The sequence below is a fragment of the Cottoperca gobio genome, chromosome 1 (genome assembly GCF_900634415.1).
Source record: "Cottoperca gobio chromosome 1, fCotGob3.1, whole genome shotgun sequence".
Taxonomy (NCBI): domain Eukaryota; kingdom Metazoa; phylum Chordata; class Actinopteri; order Perciformes; family Bovichtidae; genus Cottoperca; species Cottoperca gobio.
Window position 1 is genome coordinate 25873568 of NC_041355.1, and position 22602 is coordinate 25896169.

The following is a 22602-nucleotide window of genomic DNA, read 5'->3' on the forward strand; positions in this document are numbered from 1 at the left end:
TCCATGTGGTCCAATGGACTAGTTTAATTTAATAATATATTGATACAATAAATATACAATTATCACATGGATGGCACAAATAGAGTAGTGAATTCAAATCTTTGGACTGCTGAACATACAAGTGCACTGCCCAGTGGACCCAGCTGGATGTATATCCAGCATCTTGTCGCTGTAAGGATGCTCACACATCACTGCGTCCTGTGTTTCCTATCATTCTGTCGCCCTCTGTGAGCAGATTGATGTGGGTAACATAGGGGTTTATGTTTCTGTCTATTATGCTGTTGTGTCTGTTGTTCTTACAAGCTATTAGGAGAGAAGGACAGGACAGTGATTTGTCTGCAGTGCTTGAATATTACATGAATTACTCTCTAACTAGGCAAGCCTAATAGGAGGAAACTCTGCAGTCGTGTGGCCTCTGGAGAGTTTGATCCACACAGTGGTGCCATTTTCAGCATGATCCAATAAACCCTAATGTAACAGCATGTGTGGTTCTCTAGTGGTAATGGAGAGGGTTGTATTGTGAGCAAGCAATAATGAGTTGCAGGTAGATGCGTTTTTTGTAAATGGGTGTGCAAGGATGAAAAAAAGCATGAATGTATGTGTACTGTATATGTCAGATGTGTGTGTGTGAGAATCTATCTTCACAAACTCGATAGCAGTCCAGCTGTCCTGCAGCAGCAACAAGATGCCAATTTAAGGCGTTAATAAGGATGGGGTGATTGTGGGGCCGAATGAACAGCAGTGAACTCTCGTAATATTCATACTGCTCTCATGTGGTGTGCTAATCCTACTGAGGAATGTGCATTGAGCACAAGATGCGAGTTTATGGAAAACTGCATGTTTAAGCAGCTTGTTGGAGGAAATAATGAAAACACCTCATGTCTGTCAGACACACTGCCAAGTTGTATGAGGTGAACTGAATGAATGTACAGTAAGGTTGGTGATGGGTTTTTTTCTAAATCTCTTTATTGCATGCTTACACAGGTTTATAAGCATATATAACAATATGTACACATGCTCAGGGCCTGTGAGTTGTCCCCCATGGGGTAGGATTTTAATCCCTAGATGTATTTGTTTATCTTGTATTATTGATACGTATATTTAACTTCCACTGTCATTTTGTCAATAATATCTGGATGATAGACATACAGTGGATTCAATCAAAATATGATACAAAATCAATAGATAGTTAGTTCAGGGACTTGGCTTGGCAAACAATATGATTACCCAGAACCAGACTACGGTTAGAAAAATGCAGAAAGAGCTAAACTTGGTTTGAGATTGTCTTGATGACCACACCTGTGGTTGTGGAAAGACGGGGCCATCAGAGATTCCTGTTTGGCGTTGAAATAAGAGACACAGTTTGCTTCGATCCATTATGAACATGACAGACCATGCCAATCTGCAAAATGATATGGTGTGGCTCACACTGTGCATGGCTTTTGGCTCTTATCCCGTCTTGTTTCTCATCCAGCTGGCTACTAGCCACCGTCCCAATACCCCCTTCATTCACCTCGCTGCATTCAACTGGTGTTAATTTGCAAACGAATGAGTGGCTAAATAAAAAAGATGAGGAAAATGACTCTTGAACGTTTTCCAGCAAGACTCTCTCCTTAATGAAACAGGTCTGGTAAACAATTGATTGGCTAATTCTCAGTATTTCCCCTTGCTTCAAGGATCCATAAGGTGAGTTTAGCTCGGAGCCTGGGCTATTTGTCAGCGTAAATTGTAGTTTGAACAAACAGCACGTCATTTAGAAAGCGATAAAGAGTGTCTGGCTGGCTCTGTGATGCTACAATGTTTTATGGGTCTTGGATCAGGAGTTTGGTTTAATTCACTGCCTGAGGCACTTTACATAGAATTGTACAGCCTGTTATTAACAAGAATTAACACCCGGGCTTATTTATTCTTTCTCTGTTTGTTTAGCCAGGTGACTAACCCTTCATCCTGCATCATTCTTATTGTTATATGTATCTTGTCATTTAAAAGAACTGAACAACAGACTAAGTAAGATGTGAGCCAGTATAATAAGGATGCCTGTCTGTGCAGATGGTCATGACATGTGATGGTTGAGTCCTTTAGTTTTACGTAAGCCTTTGCTCCAGCACTCATTTCCACATTTCACAAAAAATATAAAAATATAATGGGCACGTTTTCATGAACTTAGTATATCCATGCTATCACACAAAACATCTCATAACTTGACAGGCACCATATTCAGGGCAAAGGTTATATTAATCCCTAAATAAAACAGTGTTGTTTGCTTTATCTAATGCATTTGTATTTTGGGGTTGAAATGAACATTGCAGCCTCGAGAGACCTTTAACTGGCTTTTCGTCATGTTCACACTGTGAAGGGAGCATAGCAGGGATTCAGCATAGATGCATGCAATATTATCATTGTCAGATATTAAGCATTTCATGCTTCAGCTAATCAAAGATTTATATGATCACATGAGTTTCTTGATTCATTGGTAATTTGTTTGTCTCCGCCTCTTCAGGTGAATGGTAGGAACTTGCTGTCAGTGGATTACGATCGTTCGCTGCGAACAGAGAAAATTTATGATGACCACAGGAAGTTCCTGCTGAAGATTATCTATGACACCCAAGGCCATCCCACACTCTGGGTTCCCAGCAGCAAGCTACTGTCAGTTAACTTGACATACTCCAGGTAAGTGCTTCTATATTGGGGTATTCATTATTTGGCTCTGAAGTCCAGTGAGATCTCACTTAAAAAGGGATAGTATGGGTAGGGTTAGTATTCCTACTGTATGCATGACTTTAGAAATCTAGCAGCACAGCACTTGTTAGCACACACATTCACTTGGAGACACTTGGTTGACCACACCCTAAATTGTAGGTTGAGTTAATTGTGGGGAGAAAGGTTTTGTCCAGCATCACATTTCTGATCAATGAAAAAAGAAAAGAAAAAGAAAATACTCTCACATGCAGTACATTCTGTGGAGCAATTGTGGTTAACATTAGTTAATGTTCAATTGGCTTTATTAGGTACACCTGTACAATCTAAGACAATCCAATACAACAGCTTTGCCCTGAATTCTACTTTTACAAAGCTTATACATGTTGGAAAAATATTAGAAACTTTATGGAATGGTAAAACCTCTGGTATATAAAAAGTGTGCATACAATGTGCACTATGGTGATAGGGACACCTAGTGTTCATAATAGGAACAGCATTTTAATATAGCTATATAACCCACGGGTCATATAAAGAAAGGTGTTAGGCCACATATGGCATAAAAATGACAGCGTCTATAGTTTTTAAAATGCCATGAATTTGTTATGGGTGTTGTGCTGATCACCTGAGGACTTTTAAGTCAATGTTGTATACACATGTGACATTAAAACAGCCTCGGAAACTTTCACACATTGCTTAAATATGTCTCGTTCTTGTATGGACCAGATATCAACCTTTTGTGTTTGTATGTTTCTAGTACGGGGCAGGTGACAGGCCTCCAGAGGGGTCCTACCACAGAGAGGTGGGAGTACGACAGTCAGGGAAGAATCCTTTCCAGAGTCTTTGCTGATGGAAAGATTTGGAGCTACACTTACCTGGATAAGGTACAGGATGACAATGAAAGCCATCTATACACATGTACACACATCACTACAGTATAATAGGTCACATATACATACACATCACTAACTACAGTATAAACATTATAAAAACATTTTGTTTGATAGACTTTTAATTCATAGGCTTTAGTTAAGAACAGATGTGTGCACGTGTCATCGTTGCATCATCACTGTGTGACACTGTGTGATCAATTGTCATGTATATTCTGTGTATTTCATGAAGGATGAGACAAAAAAGTGTTGAAGTAGTGCTGCATATGTGTAACCTGTGTGTTTTTACAGCATACTCAAGTAGAAATAAATACCACACATGCATCCTTACACACACTCTAAATAAGTAAATAAGAGGAGAGGACAGTCAGAGAAAGAGAAAGTATGGATGAATCCAGGAAAATGTCAAAAATGCTTCCCGGTGTCCAGCAGGACCAGGGCAGCAGGCGCAGCCACGATTCCTGATCCTGACGTAAACTTTATCAGTGGCAACCTGCCACATGAGAGACAGAAACTCCGGGGATGATACCCCGGATGGTGAGTTAGTAACATACATTTACATGAATGCATACAGATAGAGAGGGAGAAGAGAAGAGGGAGGGGAGGAGAGAGGAAGAGCAGGGAGGTGTCCCCCGGCAGTCCAAGCCTATAGCAGCATAACTAGGGGCTGGTTCAGGTCAAGCCTGAGCCAGCCCTAACTATAAGCTTTATCAAAAAGGAAAGTCTTTAGCCTACTCTTAAATGTGGAGAGGGCGTCTGCCTCCCGAACACAAACTGGAAGCTGGTTCCACTGGAGAGGAGCTTGATAGCTGAAGGCTCTGGCTCCCCTTGTACTCTTAGAGACTCTAGGAACCACAAGTAACCCTGCAGTCTGGGAGCGTAATGCTCTAGTTGGTTTATAAGGTACTATGAGATCTTTAAGATATGCTGGAGCCTGACCATTAATTGCTTTGTAAGTCAGGAGAAGGATTTTGAATTCTATTCTGTATTTTACCGGGAGCCAGTGCAGAGCAGCTAATACAGGAGTAATATGATCCCGTCTTGTCAATACACGTGCCGCTGCATTTTGGATCAACTGAAGAGTCTTAAGCGACTTTTTGGGACAAAATGATGACAGTCAGAGGAGAGGAGAGTCAGAGGAGAGGAGAGTCAGAGGAGAAGAGAGTCAGAGGAGAAGAGAGTCAGAGGAGAAGAGAGTCAGAGGAGATGACAGTCAGAGAGTCAGAGGAGATGAGAGTCAGAGGAGATGACAGTCAGAGGAGATGAGAGTCAGAGGAGATGAGAGTCAGAGGAGATGACAGTCAGAGGAGATGAGAGTCAGAGGAGATGACAGTCAGAGGAGATGAGAGTCAGAGGAGATGAGATGAGAGTCAGAGGAGATGAGAGTCAGAGGAGATGAGAGTCAGAGGAGATGACAGTCAGAGGAGATGACAGTCAGTGGAGAGGAGAGTCAGAGGAGAGTCAGAGGAGAGTCAGAGGAGAGTCAGAGGAGATGAGAGTCAGTGAAGAGGAGAGTCAGAGAGTCAGAGAAGAGGAGAGTCAGAGGAAAAGAGAGGAAAGTCAGAGGAGAGGGTGAAAAATGGCTTGTAATAGTTCAATAGGAATTAAACAAAGTAGTAAAATATGTGTTTCTCTTCACTTCCAAGAGTACTGTGATGGCTAACTCTTGTCACTACATTGCAATGCAAATTGGACTTACAGGTTGAGGACACTGATAAAAAGTGGAGTCAATAAGCTCTCATTCTGCTTTCAAATCAGCATGCCTCCAGTGACATTGGATGGTAATGAAAATGTGGCAAGGTAGTATCTGTTTACTTACACCTGGCAATTTTGGATCTGTAACAGAGTGATCTGTAACATTACTGCTCCCAAGGGGTAGAGAGAGAGAGACATATTTCACTGTTGACAATAGATGGCTTTAAAATAGATGACTGACTTAGTTTCGTATGGAGAGGAGAGGTGAAAAGGAGTACAGAGCAATAAAAACTCTGATAAAGTAATGCACTCAAAAAGAAAGCTATCATTGTCTGTCAAAGAAACACACACGAGACACACGAGGAAGGGAGAAGTGACTGAAGAAAAAGAGATACTAAAAGGAGTGTGTTTTATAAAAACATCCCACAATGCCTCTTAAAAAGACCAGAGAGGGGATTCTCTCAAGAGGTGGGGCGTTAATGAATTAAATTGTACGAGGAGGACAGGACGGGACGGATAAATATATCAGATCCTTTCTGTGTTTGTTTGCTTGGAAAAGACAGAGTGGCAGACAGGCGGAGGTCCACACTAAACAGCAACATGCCTTGTTTGTGCATGGGGGAAGAAAGGAATGACAGAGAGAAGAAGAGACAGAGACAGAGAGGGATATTTAAGGCAGTCTGCAAAGACAGCGGCACTACTGTGAAAACAAGAACCAAGGGATGCTGAGATCTTAGTTAAAGCATGTTAGACAGAGAGGGACACACTGAGACAGAGAGAAGTAACATCAATTGTGGATGAAGAGAGACAAGAAGGATAGTAAGTGTTGGAGCCAAAATGATAAGTTTAACATTAATTTGATTTTGATGAATTATGTGTAAAAATAATGGAAATGGAAATAGACAAAATATTATGTTGATTGTTTGTTGTCGGCACATGTAGTGTGTACGCCACTCCCTTTTTTGACAATCAGCTGGTTGAGACAGTGATGGTGTCAGCTGGTGTATAACAGGGAGTTGTCATTAAGACGACGTCTTATTGGTTTGAAGTCACACGGTTTGTTTGACCGCATCACTGCACTGAGTAACAGGAGATTTAAGTTGCTTTATTTCAACCTGTTCTTCACTTCATCTGGTAAGAACGACTCATTTGTTTGTAAAAAGAAGAAGAGCGTAACAAGATGGAGTCTGAATGAGAAAATAAAATAAAAGTGACAAAACAAAGAAACCGGTGAACTCTGTGTGATGTTTGAGAGCGTCAACCCAGACGCATTCCAAAGGACAGGAAGGAGAAAATACGAGATGAGCAGAGATGAGATGAGAGACGCAGCTACTGTATGTAGACTGTGGTGTCATCTGCAGAGAACGGGAGAACATGTAAGAGATACTGTATGCATATAGCAGATGTTCTCAGATGTCGGTCATGTGATAATGAGAGGCAAAATTGACCAAACATGTCAATAGCTAATAGCTAACGTTTACTAGCTCTACACCTGACAATTCCAACACAGATGTGTGTTGTTTACAATGTACGATTATCAGAGACTTCAATGTGCTTCACCTTCCAACTGTGGTGGTTTCTCCATGATCAATACCAATGACTCGTACTTCTTAAGCAACTGCTGACATTTGTGTCTTTCAGAACATCCCATTAGTCACAGATTTGGATCAAGTCATAGATTACCAAATGTCCCTTTGTACACAATTAACTGTGAGTGATTTTACATTACAGTTCATTTAATTGATTTAATATCAAAGTTCAATACATCCAAATAACATGTGATTTATTTTAAAAGACATGTTGATGATCTATATAAGTATATTTGTCAGGCTTACCAAGAGTTGTAAAGTTTTTGTATCATTTGTGTTTTTTTGTGTCCATATTATGAGGAAGCAAAAGGAAAAACAGACCAAGACAGCATTCCAAGATTTATTATTTTTTATATTTTTCTTGGTTATATTTCTTTCTGAGTGACAGTTTTGGAAAAAAGGAAGCAAGGCCCTAGTCAATAATGAATAAAACAGGAGAAAATGACAAAGGGAGTGGGACTGAAATAAAGACGAGTGGAAGAGAAAGCAGCAGGCAAAAGATGAAAAAAGGAGGGAGGAAAGGCACAAAACAAGAGACAAAACAACAAATTTGAAGAGGGGACAAATAAAGAAGAGAGATCATTCCCTCCTGGTGAATAAATGAGCCATATTCTATTACTCCATGTGTCACTCTGTGCACACTCTCGCCTTCTCTTTGCACTTGTTTTCCATTCACTTCCTTTCTCCATCTGTCACTTTCTCTCCTTGCTGAAAATACTTACTTGGAAGCCTCTTTGGGAAACAGTGTGTCAAAAAGCAGAATTTATCATGCATAGCGACATACATACAACATCATAACTGCATCTATATGGATGCAATGCAACATACTATAATTTATGATGAGCACCGTGAGCACAGTTGAGTTGGCGGTATGTATTTCCCAATACTACTGTAAGTAGTGTAATCAATTACAGCTCAATATCTGTGTTGTCCAACAGTCAAATAATCATAGAGGTAAACAACAAACAAAGAAGATATACTTAACAAGTGATATAATCCATTCTACACTTTCACACAAATACAAATCTAAATGAGTGTACTCTACAAATTGACTTGGCCTCAAGCTGCATCCTGGCAACACAAACCCAATGTTACGTGATAAAAGATGTAAAACCCTGAATGCACCATACATCAAATCAAATCTGTTTCATTCAGTAAAAGACTTTAAAGCAAATGTGCAAAAATTCTGTTCAGTTGGAGGTCAAGGTGATCTTTACTGGCTGCCTGAGGAAAGGAGCACACGCCCGAGAGAGCCTGTGTTTTTCACATCATAAGATATCTCCCAGACAACAGTTGTTGCTGTTGTACGTGCTGTACACGTCTTAAAGATTAGATCGCAATTGTCCTCACATTTCAGATTATTGTCCAATACTAATCACAGTGCAGGAGCGTCCCACAGGACTTTTGAAAGTGATGGCTTTGTCTTTTGTTTTGCACAACTGGAAGAAACTTTATTCCACAAAGAAGTCCAGTTTTCCTCCTGCAGTGTTAGTGTTAAAAGCTATTTCCATGACCTCTGCTGCCAGGTCTGCTTATTATAGGTAATGTTACTTTTTTTTCTGGAGGTCGGTTGAAGATGTACAGGCCAAAGCCTCGCTGCTTTTTTCAAAAATGGTTTCAGAACTGTCCTTGCTTTCTTTGTGCTTTTGTGTGTGACTGTTCAATAACATCTTCACCTGCGGTCTAGTTCTACAAGCTGCACAACAACACAATCACCAGACTCTGGCAGAGCAACACATGAGTGCTGTTCAGTCAAATACTAATTATTATCTTACTACAATCTATTGTGTACCAAGTCCAGTATTTCTCAACACGTAACAGCCAGCAGCCACTTCAGTCAGACACACTTGCTTCAAGGAATTAACCCTTTATAGAAATTGATTATACAATGACATTTGGTAGAAAGGCTCTGCTTTTTGAAGGGGCTCTCCGACACCTTGTAATATACCAACTGCAATTCCAGACAAGAATATATTGGGTGGTTTTGCAAAAGCCCAGAGTATGCCACATATATATATTATTATTATTTTGTACCTTGCTCAGGGGCTCAATGGTGGCAGTCCTGGTATTGAACTCACAACCTTAGCACTGAATCACCGCATTGAATGTAAAACATAATTTTAGGATACTGGGCTGAAGAAACACATACATGAACATACAATTCTGTATTATTATTATTATTACAAATCAACAATGCCAGAAATGTAAGGAGGGGGACATGTGGTGGAGGCAGTCAGAGTGAATTATCCGATTATCCCCCTGATCAACTGTATGTATGTCTGAATTATGATTGTATGTTACCATACAGCTGGTAGCTAAGAAGCTGGTGAATGAAGTAGCTGATGCCAGCATTACTTCAGTGCTCTGTCCAACCTGATGCAAGGCTTCATTTCAGATGACCTCAGAGATCTGCCAGACACCTGAAAGGTTAAAGGGCTCACCAAACAAAAGGCCCAATTAGAGCCATAAAAACAAACAGCAAAATCTTCCAAACTGATTCTTCCTCCACTGGAAACCATAAACGAAGGCAGGTGTGCTATGGATCCTATAGAACACAGAAGCCTCCGCTAAATAGCTACTGTTAGCTCGCTGCTAATGTCCCCAGAGGGCTGCAATTAAAACACTACTTGAAATGCAAGGCGAGCTGTCTCTCTCTCATGCAGGTGCGATTTTGCATAAGGTCCATTGGGGCACACAACCCCACCAGATGGCACAAAAATATGAAGATATCCATCTAATGGAAGCTGATTGAAAGATGTACTGCCAACTATACCCTCATTTACTTATAATGTGGATTGATGCGGATGTCTCAGTGTCATTACATGTAACATAAGGTTCATAACAGAGACAGCTCTTTTATTTTGTGTGTAAGGAGCTCCATGTTTTATATTTCCCTCTGTTCTGCCTTCTCTCTAACAGTCTATGGTGTTGCTGCTGCACAGCCAGCACCAGTACATCTTTGACTATGACTCAGGGGACCGTCTGTCAGCCGTCACCATGCCCAGCGTGGCTCGACACACCATGCAGACTATCAGATCCATAGGATACTACAGGAACATCTACACCCCCCCAGAGAGCAACGCCTCTGTCACTGTGGACTACTCTGAAGATGGACAGGTGTGTGGATGTGTGTGTGTAATAAAACAGCCATTCATATCTCTTGATAGGATTTTAGTTTTCATTTTTCTGTTATTTTCATTTTTTTGTAGAAATACTGACTTTCACACTTGAGTTGTATAAGTTATGTAATGAGCACCGTTCTACAGTAAAGTGTTTAGTGACTGTAAGGCAGCCCTATGATGAATCTTTTGTGTGATGAGTATTGTTCAAGTCTAATCAGCGACCCTTTCATATGATCATCACTTTAATGATATTAAAACTAAAGTGCTTTTCCCTCTCTCTCACCAGCTCCTCCGAATTGCCCATCTGGGCACCGGCCGTCGTATATTGTACAAATATCGCAGACAGGTGTGTGCTTTTCTGTTTTTATGGAGTACAAATCCTTATTAAGAATGATTTGTATGTAAACTTATATTTGTATTTTTGATATTTAAGTACATATGTTGTTTATGACTAATAAATACAATGTTTTATATTTGTATCATAGTAGAATCATCCTATCCCTTCTTTGCAATGAGAATTATTATAAATAAAATAATTTAAAACAATTTAAACAAAGATTAAATATTTAAAGCTATTAGATTAATTTATTATTTGTTCTTCAATTGTTCATCTTTATTTTCTATATTTTTGGGTAAGTCAATCCACATACTGTGAATACATTTTAATAAGATTTATTTTTCACCTCATGTTCATGAACAGGACAATCAGATATACAGTATAGGGAATAAATGGAAAGGAGATCTATTTTTGCATCAACACTCTAGTATACTTGAATGTCCTGGCAGGCAGAGATGAATGCAGCCTGAGCCGTGAAGAAACAGAGTGAGGGGACCCCAGGGGGGGGGTGAGGCACGATGTGCATAATCAGCAGCTGCAGCAGCTTGAATAGACTACTCAAGTCCATTGATGGCCCTCATTGAAGTAAACTGATGGTGTCGTTGATCCCGGACCTCATATCTTACAAAGTCCATTATTGTTCTATGTATTGTTTCATTTGTGTCATCAGAACAAGCTGGCAGAGATCCTCTATGACTCAACACGGGTCAGTTTCACGTATGATGAGACCGCTGGTGTGCTTAAGACCGTCAACCTGCAGAGCGAAGGCTTCATATGCTCCATCCGGTACCGCCAGATCGGCCCGCTGGTGGACCGGCAAATATTCCGCTTCAGCGAGGACGGGATGGTGAACGCACGCTTTGACTACACATACGACAACAGCTTCAGAGTCACCAGCATGCAGGCTGTGATCAATGAGACACCACTGCCCATCGATCTCTACCAGTTTGACGATATATCTGGGAAGGTGGAGCAGTTTGGGAAGTTTGGAGTCATCTATTATGATATCAATCAGGTAAGACAGGATTGGCTGCATTGAATTAAATTGTCCTTACATTTGATCTTTATGAAGTTCATAAATCTTGATACGATTGATCAGTCGTTGAAGTTAGAGGTGATACTCCATAATAATTAGGTACATAAAAGCAGAGACCGTGACACATCATGCATCTGTAATATGAACCTTTGAGTGAATACATATAGTTAGCTGTGTGTACGCTGGCATCACCCACAGCCCTCCACCTCCTGATTGACATGTAGGTGAAACATACTGACATCCCAGTAAAAACCTTAATTTAGTGACTTTACTGTTTCACCCTCAACTTCCTTCCAAACTGAAAGTGTTCAAAGCTTCACCTGGCATAAAGACTTACTCATTGGGTAGGAGAGATGGCTAGAACATCACAACATTGTTGCACATTACTGATTATATGACAGAAATATGTATTTGACAACATTATCCATGTCTTGTCTGATCAGTCAGTGTAGGAAGTGAACTGTTGTTTTTCTGAACTTGTCTTCCCTTCTGTCTCAGATCATCTCCACAGCAGTGATGACGTACACCAAACACTTCGACCAGCACGGCCGCATCAAGGAGATCCAGTATGAGATCTTCAGGTCTCTGATGTACTGGATCACTATTCAGTACGACAACATGGGCAGAGTCACCAAGCGGGAAATCAAGATTGGTCCGTTCGCCAACACAACCAAATATGGTTACGAGTATGACGTTGATGGACAGCTGCAGACGGTCTCCCTCAACGAGAAGATGATGTGGAGGTAGGATCAGAACATTAAACTGAAAAATAACACCATCGTTTGACACATGCTAATGGCATAATTGTCTGACCTTCCAGGTATAATTATGACCTGAATGGGAACCTGCATTTGCTGAATCCTGGCAACAGTGGTCGCCTAACTCCTCTACGCTACGACCTGAGGGACAGAATCACTCGTCTGGGAGATGTTCAGTACAGGCTGGACGAAGACGGTTTCCTGAGGCAGAGAGGAGCCGAGATATTTGAATACAACTCCAAAGGTGGGATTTATGGTTTTGGTGGCCCAACATAGCAGTATAAAGGCCGAGTCTCACCGGAAAGTTACACAGTGAAGTTCATGTGTGCTAGAAGCTTCATGACGTAGTAACAATCACGGTCATGATAGCTCTCCGAGGTTGATAGTCTCACACAACCAGACCTATCACCACAGTGTCAGTGCTGGAGAAAGGTCCACTATAAGGGAAAACATGCTCTGGGTTGTTTGTATTTCTTTAAATCAGGGGTCGGGAACCTATGGCTCTTTCGATGACACAATATGGCTCCCAGACAATTTTGAGTAATCAAGTAATAAATAATAGTACTGTCATTTTAAAGTAAAACTTTTAGCAGCGGATTTTTGTTTTTGGTTCTCCCCTCTCCTTTCCTCCACTCTGTCAGTGTGTTCGCACATGTGTGTGTCGGCAGTGAAGCCCCGCCCTTCGCGAAACCGAGCAGAGGAGAAACTGCACAACGCAAGCAGTAGACCGGGGGTGTCAAACTCAATCACAGAGAGGGCCAACATTAAAAACTGGGACTACGTCGAGGGCCAAACACGGTCCACATTTATTGAACAGGATCCACATATTGGATAAAGTGCAAAAAGATATGGAACATATTTAAGTCAACTGCAAACGGCTTGCTGAGCAGTTCAATTTAAATTTCTGAGCTGCTAAGTCGGCAAATGCGCTCAGTTTATCAGCAGAATGCGGTCGGGAACACAGCGGTATAGATGGTTTGTCAGTGTTAGGAAACACGTAGTGACCAAAGTTTCCTTCTGCATCCGTGAGAATGCTTCGTTATGTCGCACAAACAGTCCAGCTCACATCGTCCCAGAGATCTGTGGTGTGTTTACTTGATCTGTCATCTTAGTGATTCTAATTAAATGAATTAACGTTTCTGCAAAAGTTTGCCATTTTAAATGCTGCTGTGATAGAGCCTTGACTCTACATTTTTTCAAAAATGTCAACATTTAAGAAAAATGTAACAATTTATAAATTAAATGTATACTACCACTGGGGGCCATCAACGTCTGAAATGTATAAATTCTACACATAGTAGCTTTCAACAGAAAGATCTAACTTGTTTTTATCATCTGTAATTCAGGTCTTCTAGTCCGTGTCTACAGTAAAGCGGCCAGCTGGACCATCCAGTACCGTTACGACGGTTTGGGTCGGCGTGTGGCATCTAGAAACAGTCTGGGCCAACACCTGCAGTTCTTCTACGCTGACCTCAACTACCCCACCAGGATCACCCACGTCTATAACCACTCCAGCTCCGAGATTACGTCCTTTTACTACGATCTGCAGGTAGCTACATTGGAAAAGCCATTCTAAATATAGTCATATCATCACTAACATACTGTATTTGGTCAAATTTGACAAGGAATTATGTTAAATGTTTTGATTTCTTTTCCAAACTCAAATGTTCTCCAGTTTCTCCAGCTATAGAGGCAACACACTGAGCATGGAGGAGTCTAGATTTATCTGGACAGAGCTCCCACTCACTGCTATTTATGACTCACTCAACTTTTGATTTATGATGGTGTGTGTGTGGAGCAGGTTTCCCTCCAGTGACCAGAGGGAGAACATGGGGATGCTTTTCTGTGTAGCAGCCCACCTTAATCACATACAAATATTCTCAGAAATGTCTTGCTACTTTAAATGCTTCACAGACTAGGGAGCCTGTAACACAGAGACAGCCACACATTTAATTGTTTAGTGAATCAGCAGCAGCTAACTGACGTCATTATTTATAGGCCATCACGTGCACACTGCAACAGTAAAAATAATCATCATTAATATTATTATATGCATAAAGTGTATAATTGTAATGTGTTTTGTTGCACAGAGCCATGTGTTTGCTATGGAGATCAGCAGTGGAGAGGAGTTTTATATTGCATGTGATAACACTGGGACCCCGCTGGCTGTCTTCAGCAACAATGGACTGTTGCTCAAACAGGTATGTGTTTGAATGTGTGTTTTTCTTGCAAAGGAATAAAGTGCTCGAGTTTAATTTGTGTATCTGTTCAAATGTTATTAATGAAATGGCTGGTCTCCATATCAGGTGATACATCTGTGTTTGTGTGTGCAGGTGCAGTACACGGCATATGGGGAGGTTTACTTTGATTCCAACCCAGACTTTGTGCTGGTAATTGGTTTCCATGGAGGCCTGTATGATCCTCTGACACGACTGCTGCATTTTGGAGACAGAGACTACGACATCCCTGCTGGAAGGTATTCATTCATTTCCACTCCAAACATGCGAGGTTATTCTCTATAACAGGATGCTATTCCAGCTTTGGTATTGTCACATCTGACGAGAGTGTGTTTCTTTTCTGAAGGTGGACCACTCCTGACATCAGCACATGGACTCGTGTTGGTAAAGATCCCCGGCCCTTCAACCTCTACATGTTCCGAGGCAACAACCCCATCAGCAAGATTCACCAGGTCAAAGAATATGTCACAGGTAACAAGAAAACATTTATGTTACAGTATAAAAGCACTAAAAATAAATAATAGTACTTTTTTTCCATCAGAAGAAGTTAAGGAGTTTTTAAAGGTTCCAAACAGAGTACTATATAAGCAAATCACATGTATTCACATAGAACAATATCACATGACACATTTGTCTTAATGGGCTTTACAGACTGTACAGGTTACGACCCCCTCTGTCCTTGGACCCTCACACCACACAAGGAAACACTTCCTAAAAGAAACCCCATAATTAAAGGGGGAAATGTTAGAAACCTCATGGAGAGACTGAGGAGGGATCCCTCTCCCAGGACAGACGTGCAATAGATGTCGTGTGTACAGGATAAACAACATAGTACAATATACATACATATACAACATCCAGTGTGTGGTGTGCATATAATGGAATTGGTATGTTGTATTTAATTAGCCTGAAAATTGAGGGGTTTTATGAATTCTTTCAAATGCAGGCTATCACACATATTATAGTGATGCTAATTCATTATTAATGAAGTCTGCCTGTTTCTCTCCAGAATAGTTTTGTAGTAATAAGTAATAATTGGTAGTAAAGCTTCGTTGCCCAACCCTATCTGAAAGCTACATTTAGTGAAATAAATCTGGTGCCAAAAAGTTGTGTTTTCCATCTGCTGGGTTACTATGGAGATATGAAATGATCCAGTATTTGAGTAGATAGATTTTAGATTGTATTACTTGGAAGCGGCAACATGACTGTTCATAGTAATGAGCTGCAACAATGTGAGGCCACTGATGTTTGTGAAGGGAACTGTTGGTCTGAATGTATTATAAGAAGGCATAATACAAAGCCACGTTCTTTATTATTATAGTTTGTTCAGCTGGTGCAAATCAACTTCATCATCTTCAACTTCTTTTATTTGTCTCTTTTACACATCAATCTCTTTCTCTGTAGATGTCAATATCTGGTTGGTCACATTTGGTTTCCATCTCCACAACGCAATCCCAGGATTCCCCATTCCCAAGTTTGACCTGACGCAGCCGTCACTGGAGATGAAGAAGAGCCAGCAGTGGGACGACCTGCCTGTATGTACCTGAGTACTCTTACATAGAAAGCTTGAGAATCACAGATGCAGATGACTGAACAGCAACAATCCCCTTCTGTATCTCAACTGATGGCCACAGCCATGTGACAGCAGGCATGACTGTATTATCATTGTTTACTTGACTTTAATATTATATTATTAATCATTTTATTACTTGAACTATTTAAATTTCACCCTCAATAGGTTGGACAGCAATCATGTGTTAGCTCCATACACTACTATACTAACTAAACTGAATACAGTCATGAAAACACACTAAAATGACCATCATTCAATACAATACAATCATTTCATACATGCAAGATAAAAACACAATAAAAAAGATGAAATAGAGAAGAAAATGACATTAAGAAACTTAAGGTAAAAACTATAAACTGAAAATCAAGAAGGAAACAAAACAGTTGAAAATGTGAGTTAAACTAAAGTGAGGGTGAAAAAAGGTGGAAAAATCAAGAAACAGCATAACTTCAGAGAAAACTCAGGAAATGGATGGGAAACATGAAAGTGTAGGAAGAAATGGGGTGAGAACAAAGAGGAAAGAAGAGGACAAAGCCATCGTTCATGCCTTCCTATGCTTACAGCTGCACTCTCTGCTCCTTCCTCTGCTCTCACTCACTCAGTTAGGGTTGCTGTTTATACACTTGTTTGGTGGACAGGTTATCAGGAAGTCGAGATACAGTGAGACACTGTGCTGAACTGCAGTGAAATAAAGACACCAACATGAAGACAAAAATAGATGTTTCAGATTCAGAAAGGAACTGGGAGAAAAACAGAAAATGATCAGGGAAGGGAGAGTCATTTGAAGTTGTAATGTACTGAACTTATTTGTGCAGTTTGCATGATATAATGGCCTTTCGGGAAATTCAGAAGCCACTAGCGGTGTTGATCGGCCAAGCCCACACATGTACATACACACACAACCACACAGAAAATAGACACTTCACACACTTATATATTTGCACACAAAAAAGTTGCAGTTGAGATCCAAATTAGTTCTCTTGTCCTCATTTATACAGTATATATACTCTCCCTTTATTTATTTTGTGCATGTCTTCATAAATATCATCTGGTTAGTGCTTTAGTGCAGGACTGTTCTGCTACTGGTACTTTCTACTTTATTCTGCTTTATTTCACGGAGAGCAAATGCAATAAAACACACAGTAATCTGATACATTTTACAGCCAGACATATCATTTCCCCCCCTGCCTCTGGGAAGAAAAACAGAAATGTAATACACATACTGTATATCACATTATGTAACATACACCTACAGAGAATTTTATTCTGAAAAAATACAGAGCAAAAGCAGATCTGGCATAAAATGACAAGAACATATATGATGTAAAAGCTGAATATGATTCTAAAGAGCATTAGTTACAGTTAGTTCTAATTAGTTATACAGCAAGAAAATATACATCACTTTACCGTGATGGCATGTAAACACTGCTCTCTCTTCAGTGTATCCACTCTCTGTCCTAACTTCCCACAGAACAGGAATTTGTTATCGGGACACAAAGAAAAGATATGATTTGGCAAAAACAGAAGCATAATAATGGACTATTATTTGCGATAATTAAACGTGTTATAGTCTTCAACATATAACAATACAAAAAACAGTTCATGGTGTAAAAACATTGGGGATCCAGTACTGTAGCTCAAAACAGATAGTGTCACTGGTATAAATTAGATGGAAACATAGTCCAGTGTTTCCCAACCTTTCCACCCCCCTGGGAGCCCTGTCACAAACTTGTCCATGTTATGCTAGCAGGGCTCAAGCCTTGCCCCTGCAATAGCTCTGCGGGCGCGCCCCCCACTTGCCATAAACCTGTAATGGGCCCCATCGACAGTATGTACTTTCTTGGAGGTTCTAAAGCTGCTGCAGCTCTGCGCATCACTGAGTGGTGGCTCTTTGTTTCCTTCCCTCGAGCAACTGAGGAATGAAAACAGGCGGCAAATTCAGTCTTAATGCAGAAAAATCAGCGTGAGATATAAGCTTTAGGATAGATAATGATGTCCTAAATAATGTCAAACATGACCTTCTTTCTCTCGTCCACAGTCTATCTCAGGTGTCCAGCAGGAGGTGACTCGTCAGTCGGGAGCCTTCCTGTCCTTTGAGCGCATGCCAGAAATCCAGCTCAGCCGGCGGCATTCAGACCACGGCAAACCCTGGCTGTGGTTCGCCACTGTCAAGTCTCTGATTGGCAAGGGAGTGATGCTCGCTGTGATCCAAGGCCGCGTGGTGACCAACGCTCTCAACATTGCCAATGAAGACTGCATCAAAGTGGCTGCAGTCTTAAACAATGCCTTTTACCTTGAAGACCTGCACTATACAGTGGAGGGACGAGACACGCACTTCTTCATCAAGACCAGCCTGCCTGAGAATGACCTCAGTGCACTGCGGCTCACCTCAGGCAGAAAGTCATTGGAAAACGGGGTGAATGTCACAGTGTCTCAGTCTACGACGGTTTTGAACGGGAGAACGCGACGCTTTGCTGACGTGGAGCTGCAGTACGGCTCTCTGGCACTCCACGTGCGCTACGGGACGACGCTGGACGAAGAGAAAGCACGAATCCTGGAGCACGCGAGGCAGAGGGCGCTGTCGAGTGCCTGGGCCCGCGAACAGCAGCGGGTGAGAGAAGGGGAGGAAGGAGTCCGGCTGTGGACGGAGGGAGAGAAAAGGCAGCTGCTGAGCAGTGGGAAGGTTTTGGGTTACGATGGCTACTACGTCTTGTCCATAGAGCAGTACCCTGAGCTAGCCGACAGCGCTAACAACATGCAGTTCCTACGGCAGAGTGAGATAGGGAGGAGGTAACACGGCATCAACCAACATCTCAAGTCTACCCCTTATGACTGTCAGACTAACAAAAAGTTCAGTTTTAACACAAAAAGGATGGATTTATAGGGAACAATCATTATGAAACATTATGAAACTACAGTTGTGATGGTTTGAAACTCTTCATGAGGCTGCAAGAAGGTTCAGTCTTTTGACCAATGCCTATTCTCTATTTCTTTTTCTATCTATATTTTCTTTCTTTCTATCTTTCGCCCTGTCGTCTGCCTTTAAACAGCTTGCACGCATGCCCCTCCCCCTCTTTCTGGTAGGCGGGGCTAACCTGAGTGCTATAATCGTGTGCTCTCTAGCTGTGAAACAGTGGGATGTAGAGACTTGTTCAAATAGCCTGCTGAGCATTTCCACAGCCATCACAACTAGATGAGCCCCCAAGCATTTAGACAGCTGTAAACTGTCAGATTAGTCAGTAGAATAAATGTCTGTGGTCCCTCACAGATGTTGCAGGCGTTGCATGTGTGTGGATCCAGGAGTGACCCGTCGCTCTGGGTTTAGACCTCTCTGAGCCATGTCTATAGGATCTATTGTTTCCATGGCTGAAGGAAGTGGACTGAACTGTTGTGGACTCTCTCGAAGACAGACAGGCACAAAAAAGGACTACAATTTGTATGAAGGAGAAAAAAAAGACTTGTTTTCTGTTTGGATTTTTGTTTTGTTTTTATATATAAACTTGCATTTGCTTCAGACAAAAAGGGGATATAAAAATGAACAAAAAATGTTTACATACTATTACCTATACCACTATTACTACTATTACTACACCACCGCCACCGGAATGGACCATGATCTGATCTAAACAAGACTTTGAGTTGTGTTTTTGTTTCCTTCTTATCTATTATCTGTTGGTCAGTTTTAAACCACTCCTTCTCATCCCCAGTCCTTTTACAAGGTCTATAAAAATGTACAGTTTCAGACTACAATCAACAGCGGTGAGGAAACAGGGAGGCCAGGCTGCTACGGCTGTTTCTGATTCTTTGTGGACCGAGTTGGCTCACCGGTCCTGTAAAACACTGGTCCCCTGTCAGCCCAGGAGTCCTTCACTTCTGCAAAATGTGACTCAGCCTCATAATGCATAGACTTTGTGCTTTTATCGGTCAAAGGTAGTAGTAATGCTTGCAATAGAAACATGTTGTCATGGCTTTGGGGGGGAAGGGTTGCTGTGAGTAGTAACTAATTGTTGCTTCTCTCCTCGTTTTTGCTCGTTTCTCCTTAAAGGAACAGTGCATTGCCATCAGTGACTTTAATGAGTAACAGTAATAGATCAAAAATCGATGTGGATGTTTTCTCATTGATTGTGGGTCTCTGTACTCTTATCGGGGAGTTTTCTTTGTGTGTATGTGTGTTTACAAGGTTGGGAAGGCATCTTTAATCATTTTAAAGGAAAGAACAGGAACTTCACACAGAGTGATAACATCATATGCTACCAATCTTTTTTCAGAGACGAGTTGACAATGTTTTTTATTTTGAGGGTTGAGAAATTCCACTTATCCGTACATCCATATTAGTCTCAGAGAAAGTAATTTATGTACAGTGTTTCTACGGTAAAGAATAAAAATCCTTGAAACTACAGCATTGTTGTTTTTGTTACTATGTTGTACGTCTCTGATTGTTTTCCATCCACTTCCAAAGGCATCAGTGAGAAGAGATACCAGCAGCAATGAATGTGGTCTCATAGTTCCAGCTTTGTGATATTATTATTGAGTACAAATACTTAACAGTTATCAAAACACAGATTAAATTCTTTATTTTCATAAAATCTTTCAACATGTGCCATCTGAGCGTTTAAACTGGATAAAACAGACACTCGTCACTGGGGAAAGGTAACTAAGTACATTTACTCATGTACAATTTTGAGGTATTTCTACTTTAAAATGTCCCTTTTATGCTACTATATTCCAAAAGATTTCAGAGGGAAATATTGTACTTATTTTGGGCGTTTAGTGGTGTGAGAAAGTAGGGAGCCGGTTCTGCTCAGGGCTGTTGTGGCCATGTGGTATCCTAAGCATTCAGCCATTTGAGTCGCCCGAGGGAAATATTGTACTTTTTATACTTGTCATGTTTGAAGTCTAGAAGTGGTTAGCAGGCCCACCAGAGAGACATTTCCCCTCTAAACGTCTGCCCAACGAGGTAAAGTTATCAGTGTTTTAAAACATTAATGTATCAGAACTTTACTCTTTTACTCTTTTACTCTTTACTTTACCCATTACTCATCAGATGTATCTTTCAACCCTTGAGATGGGGCTCGAGGTTGGAAACCATTGAGCTGAATGTCCTAACTGTGTTATATAAAGTCAACAGTATTAATCATCTAAAACGTGACATGTAACACCATAACACTGATGTACGATCACTGTTGATACTTCAAGTACATTCTGTTAATACTTGTGAACTTTTAACTTTTAATTTTGAATGCTGGCTATGTTGCCATTGTGCTACAGCTATAGCCTGACTGACACAACCCACTTCCCCTCCAGCACCCTCAGAAGCTAATTAAAATTAATATTTTGGAGGGAGATATTTTTCTCTCCAAAATATCTCAGGTGTCCAGCAGAATAAATAGCTGTCATATATACATGTGGAGTAGAAGTATCATGAAGCATTAAACTAAACTAGATACTCACTTATGTACTGCACTTAGTTACTTTACTTTAGTTACTGAGTGACTTTAATGCAGATAATGAGGTAATTACTTCATGGCACACCAGGTTGTGCAAAACTACAATTATAAAATTGTACAAAAATGAATTTATTGTTTTGGTGTCTAATTACTTCAGATTGGATCAAATCCCAGCATGCACTGGACAGACCAACACATTTCCACACATCTCCAGTCATTTTACAAATGTATACTTCACCTGACCTGTATGTCTTTGGACACTGGGTCACCCAAAGGACAGAGACACAAACTTAAACAAAGTGATGGAAACGCAGTTCCTCTGCAACTCTAATAATGTAATTAGATTTGACCTTGACATAAAAGGTCAGTCAACTATGCTAAATATTTGGCATGTGTCATAATAGAAACACCTCTAACCGGTCTCTCCACTCATGGTGTGTGTGAAATGACAGCAGACATATGTAAGCCTCCATTTTACCACAGTGACACATCAAATTCAAGTCAAAAGTCCATTTAGACATTAACTTGTGATGATGCATAAAAGCACAGTGGGCTCCTGATGAGAGGATGACAAGCTGACATGCTCTCCATTTACAGTCTCTGTTTGGGCTTCTTTAGGTTTGGCTTGAATAGTGAAGCTCCGTAGAGTTTCAGGCATAAATAAGTCAATCAGATCTGCTGATCATCGACGGATTCTTCCAGTGATTGGCCAGCAGGAAGCAGTTAACCATCAGTGTGTCTATGATGAACCAGGTATGGCTACATTTCAGCCACAGGACAGACAGACACAGAGGAAAGCTGCTCCGAAGCCAAAGTCACCGACATTTGTATTTTGAATGTTTCTGACTGAACTTAGTCATTTAAGAAGCTGAGTTGCGTTTGTGCTTCATGAGAAGTAAAGACTTTTCAACTCTGCTCTCGCTTTTCTTTTCTCTCTCAAAACTCTCCTTTCCTACTCTGATGCTTGCTTGAACTTTGTTACAACACTTATTCAGGATGAGAGAGCAGGATAAGACTTGTGTGCTCTCTCTCGCAGCAGTAGCTACATCACAATGACTAGTCATTTAGGTTATGTCAACAAGGATTTTCTTTCATTCAGGCTCTGATTCACATTAGATCAGTTATGCAGAGCTTTGCTCCCTCCCTCCCTCTCATGGTTTCACCGACTACATCAAGGACAGCAGTAGCCTGGGGGGAGAGCAGGGGGCTTGTAACAGGACG

The 22602-nt window shown here is 40.9% G+C and overlaps 1 protein-coding gene across 1 annotated transcript in view; it reads left to right on the forward strand.

The window, feature by feature from the left end:
• The window catches only part of tenm3 (teneurin transmembrane protein 3), a 188424-nt gene extending 168091 nt beyond the window's left edge, over nucleotides 1-20333 (forward strand). Inside the window, 13 exon segments of the mRNA XM_029442447.1 lie at nucleotides 2501-2670; nucleotides 3455-3581; nucleotides 9791-9988; nucleotides 10280-10339; nucleotides 11001-11345; nucleotides 11865-12109; nucleotides 12187-12368; nucleotides 13471-13673; nucleotides 14215-14325; nucleotides 14458-14600; nucleotides 14708-14832; nucleotides 15766-15896; nucleotides 17973-20333. Of these exon segments, the coding sequence (XP_029298307.1) occupies nucleotides 2501-2670; nucleotides 3455-3581; nucleotides 9791-9988; nucleotides 10280-10339; nucleotides 11001-11345; nucleotides 11865-12109; nucleotides 12187-12368; nucleotides 13471-13673; nucleotides 14215-14325; nucleotides 14458-14600; nucleotides 14708-14832; nucleotides 15766-15896; nucleotides 17973-18728 (2796 nt within the window). The 3' untranslated portion in view covers nucleotides 18729-20333.
• The last annotated feature ends 2269 nt before the right edge of the window (nucleotides 20334-22602 follow it).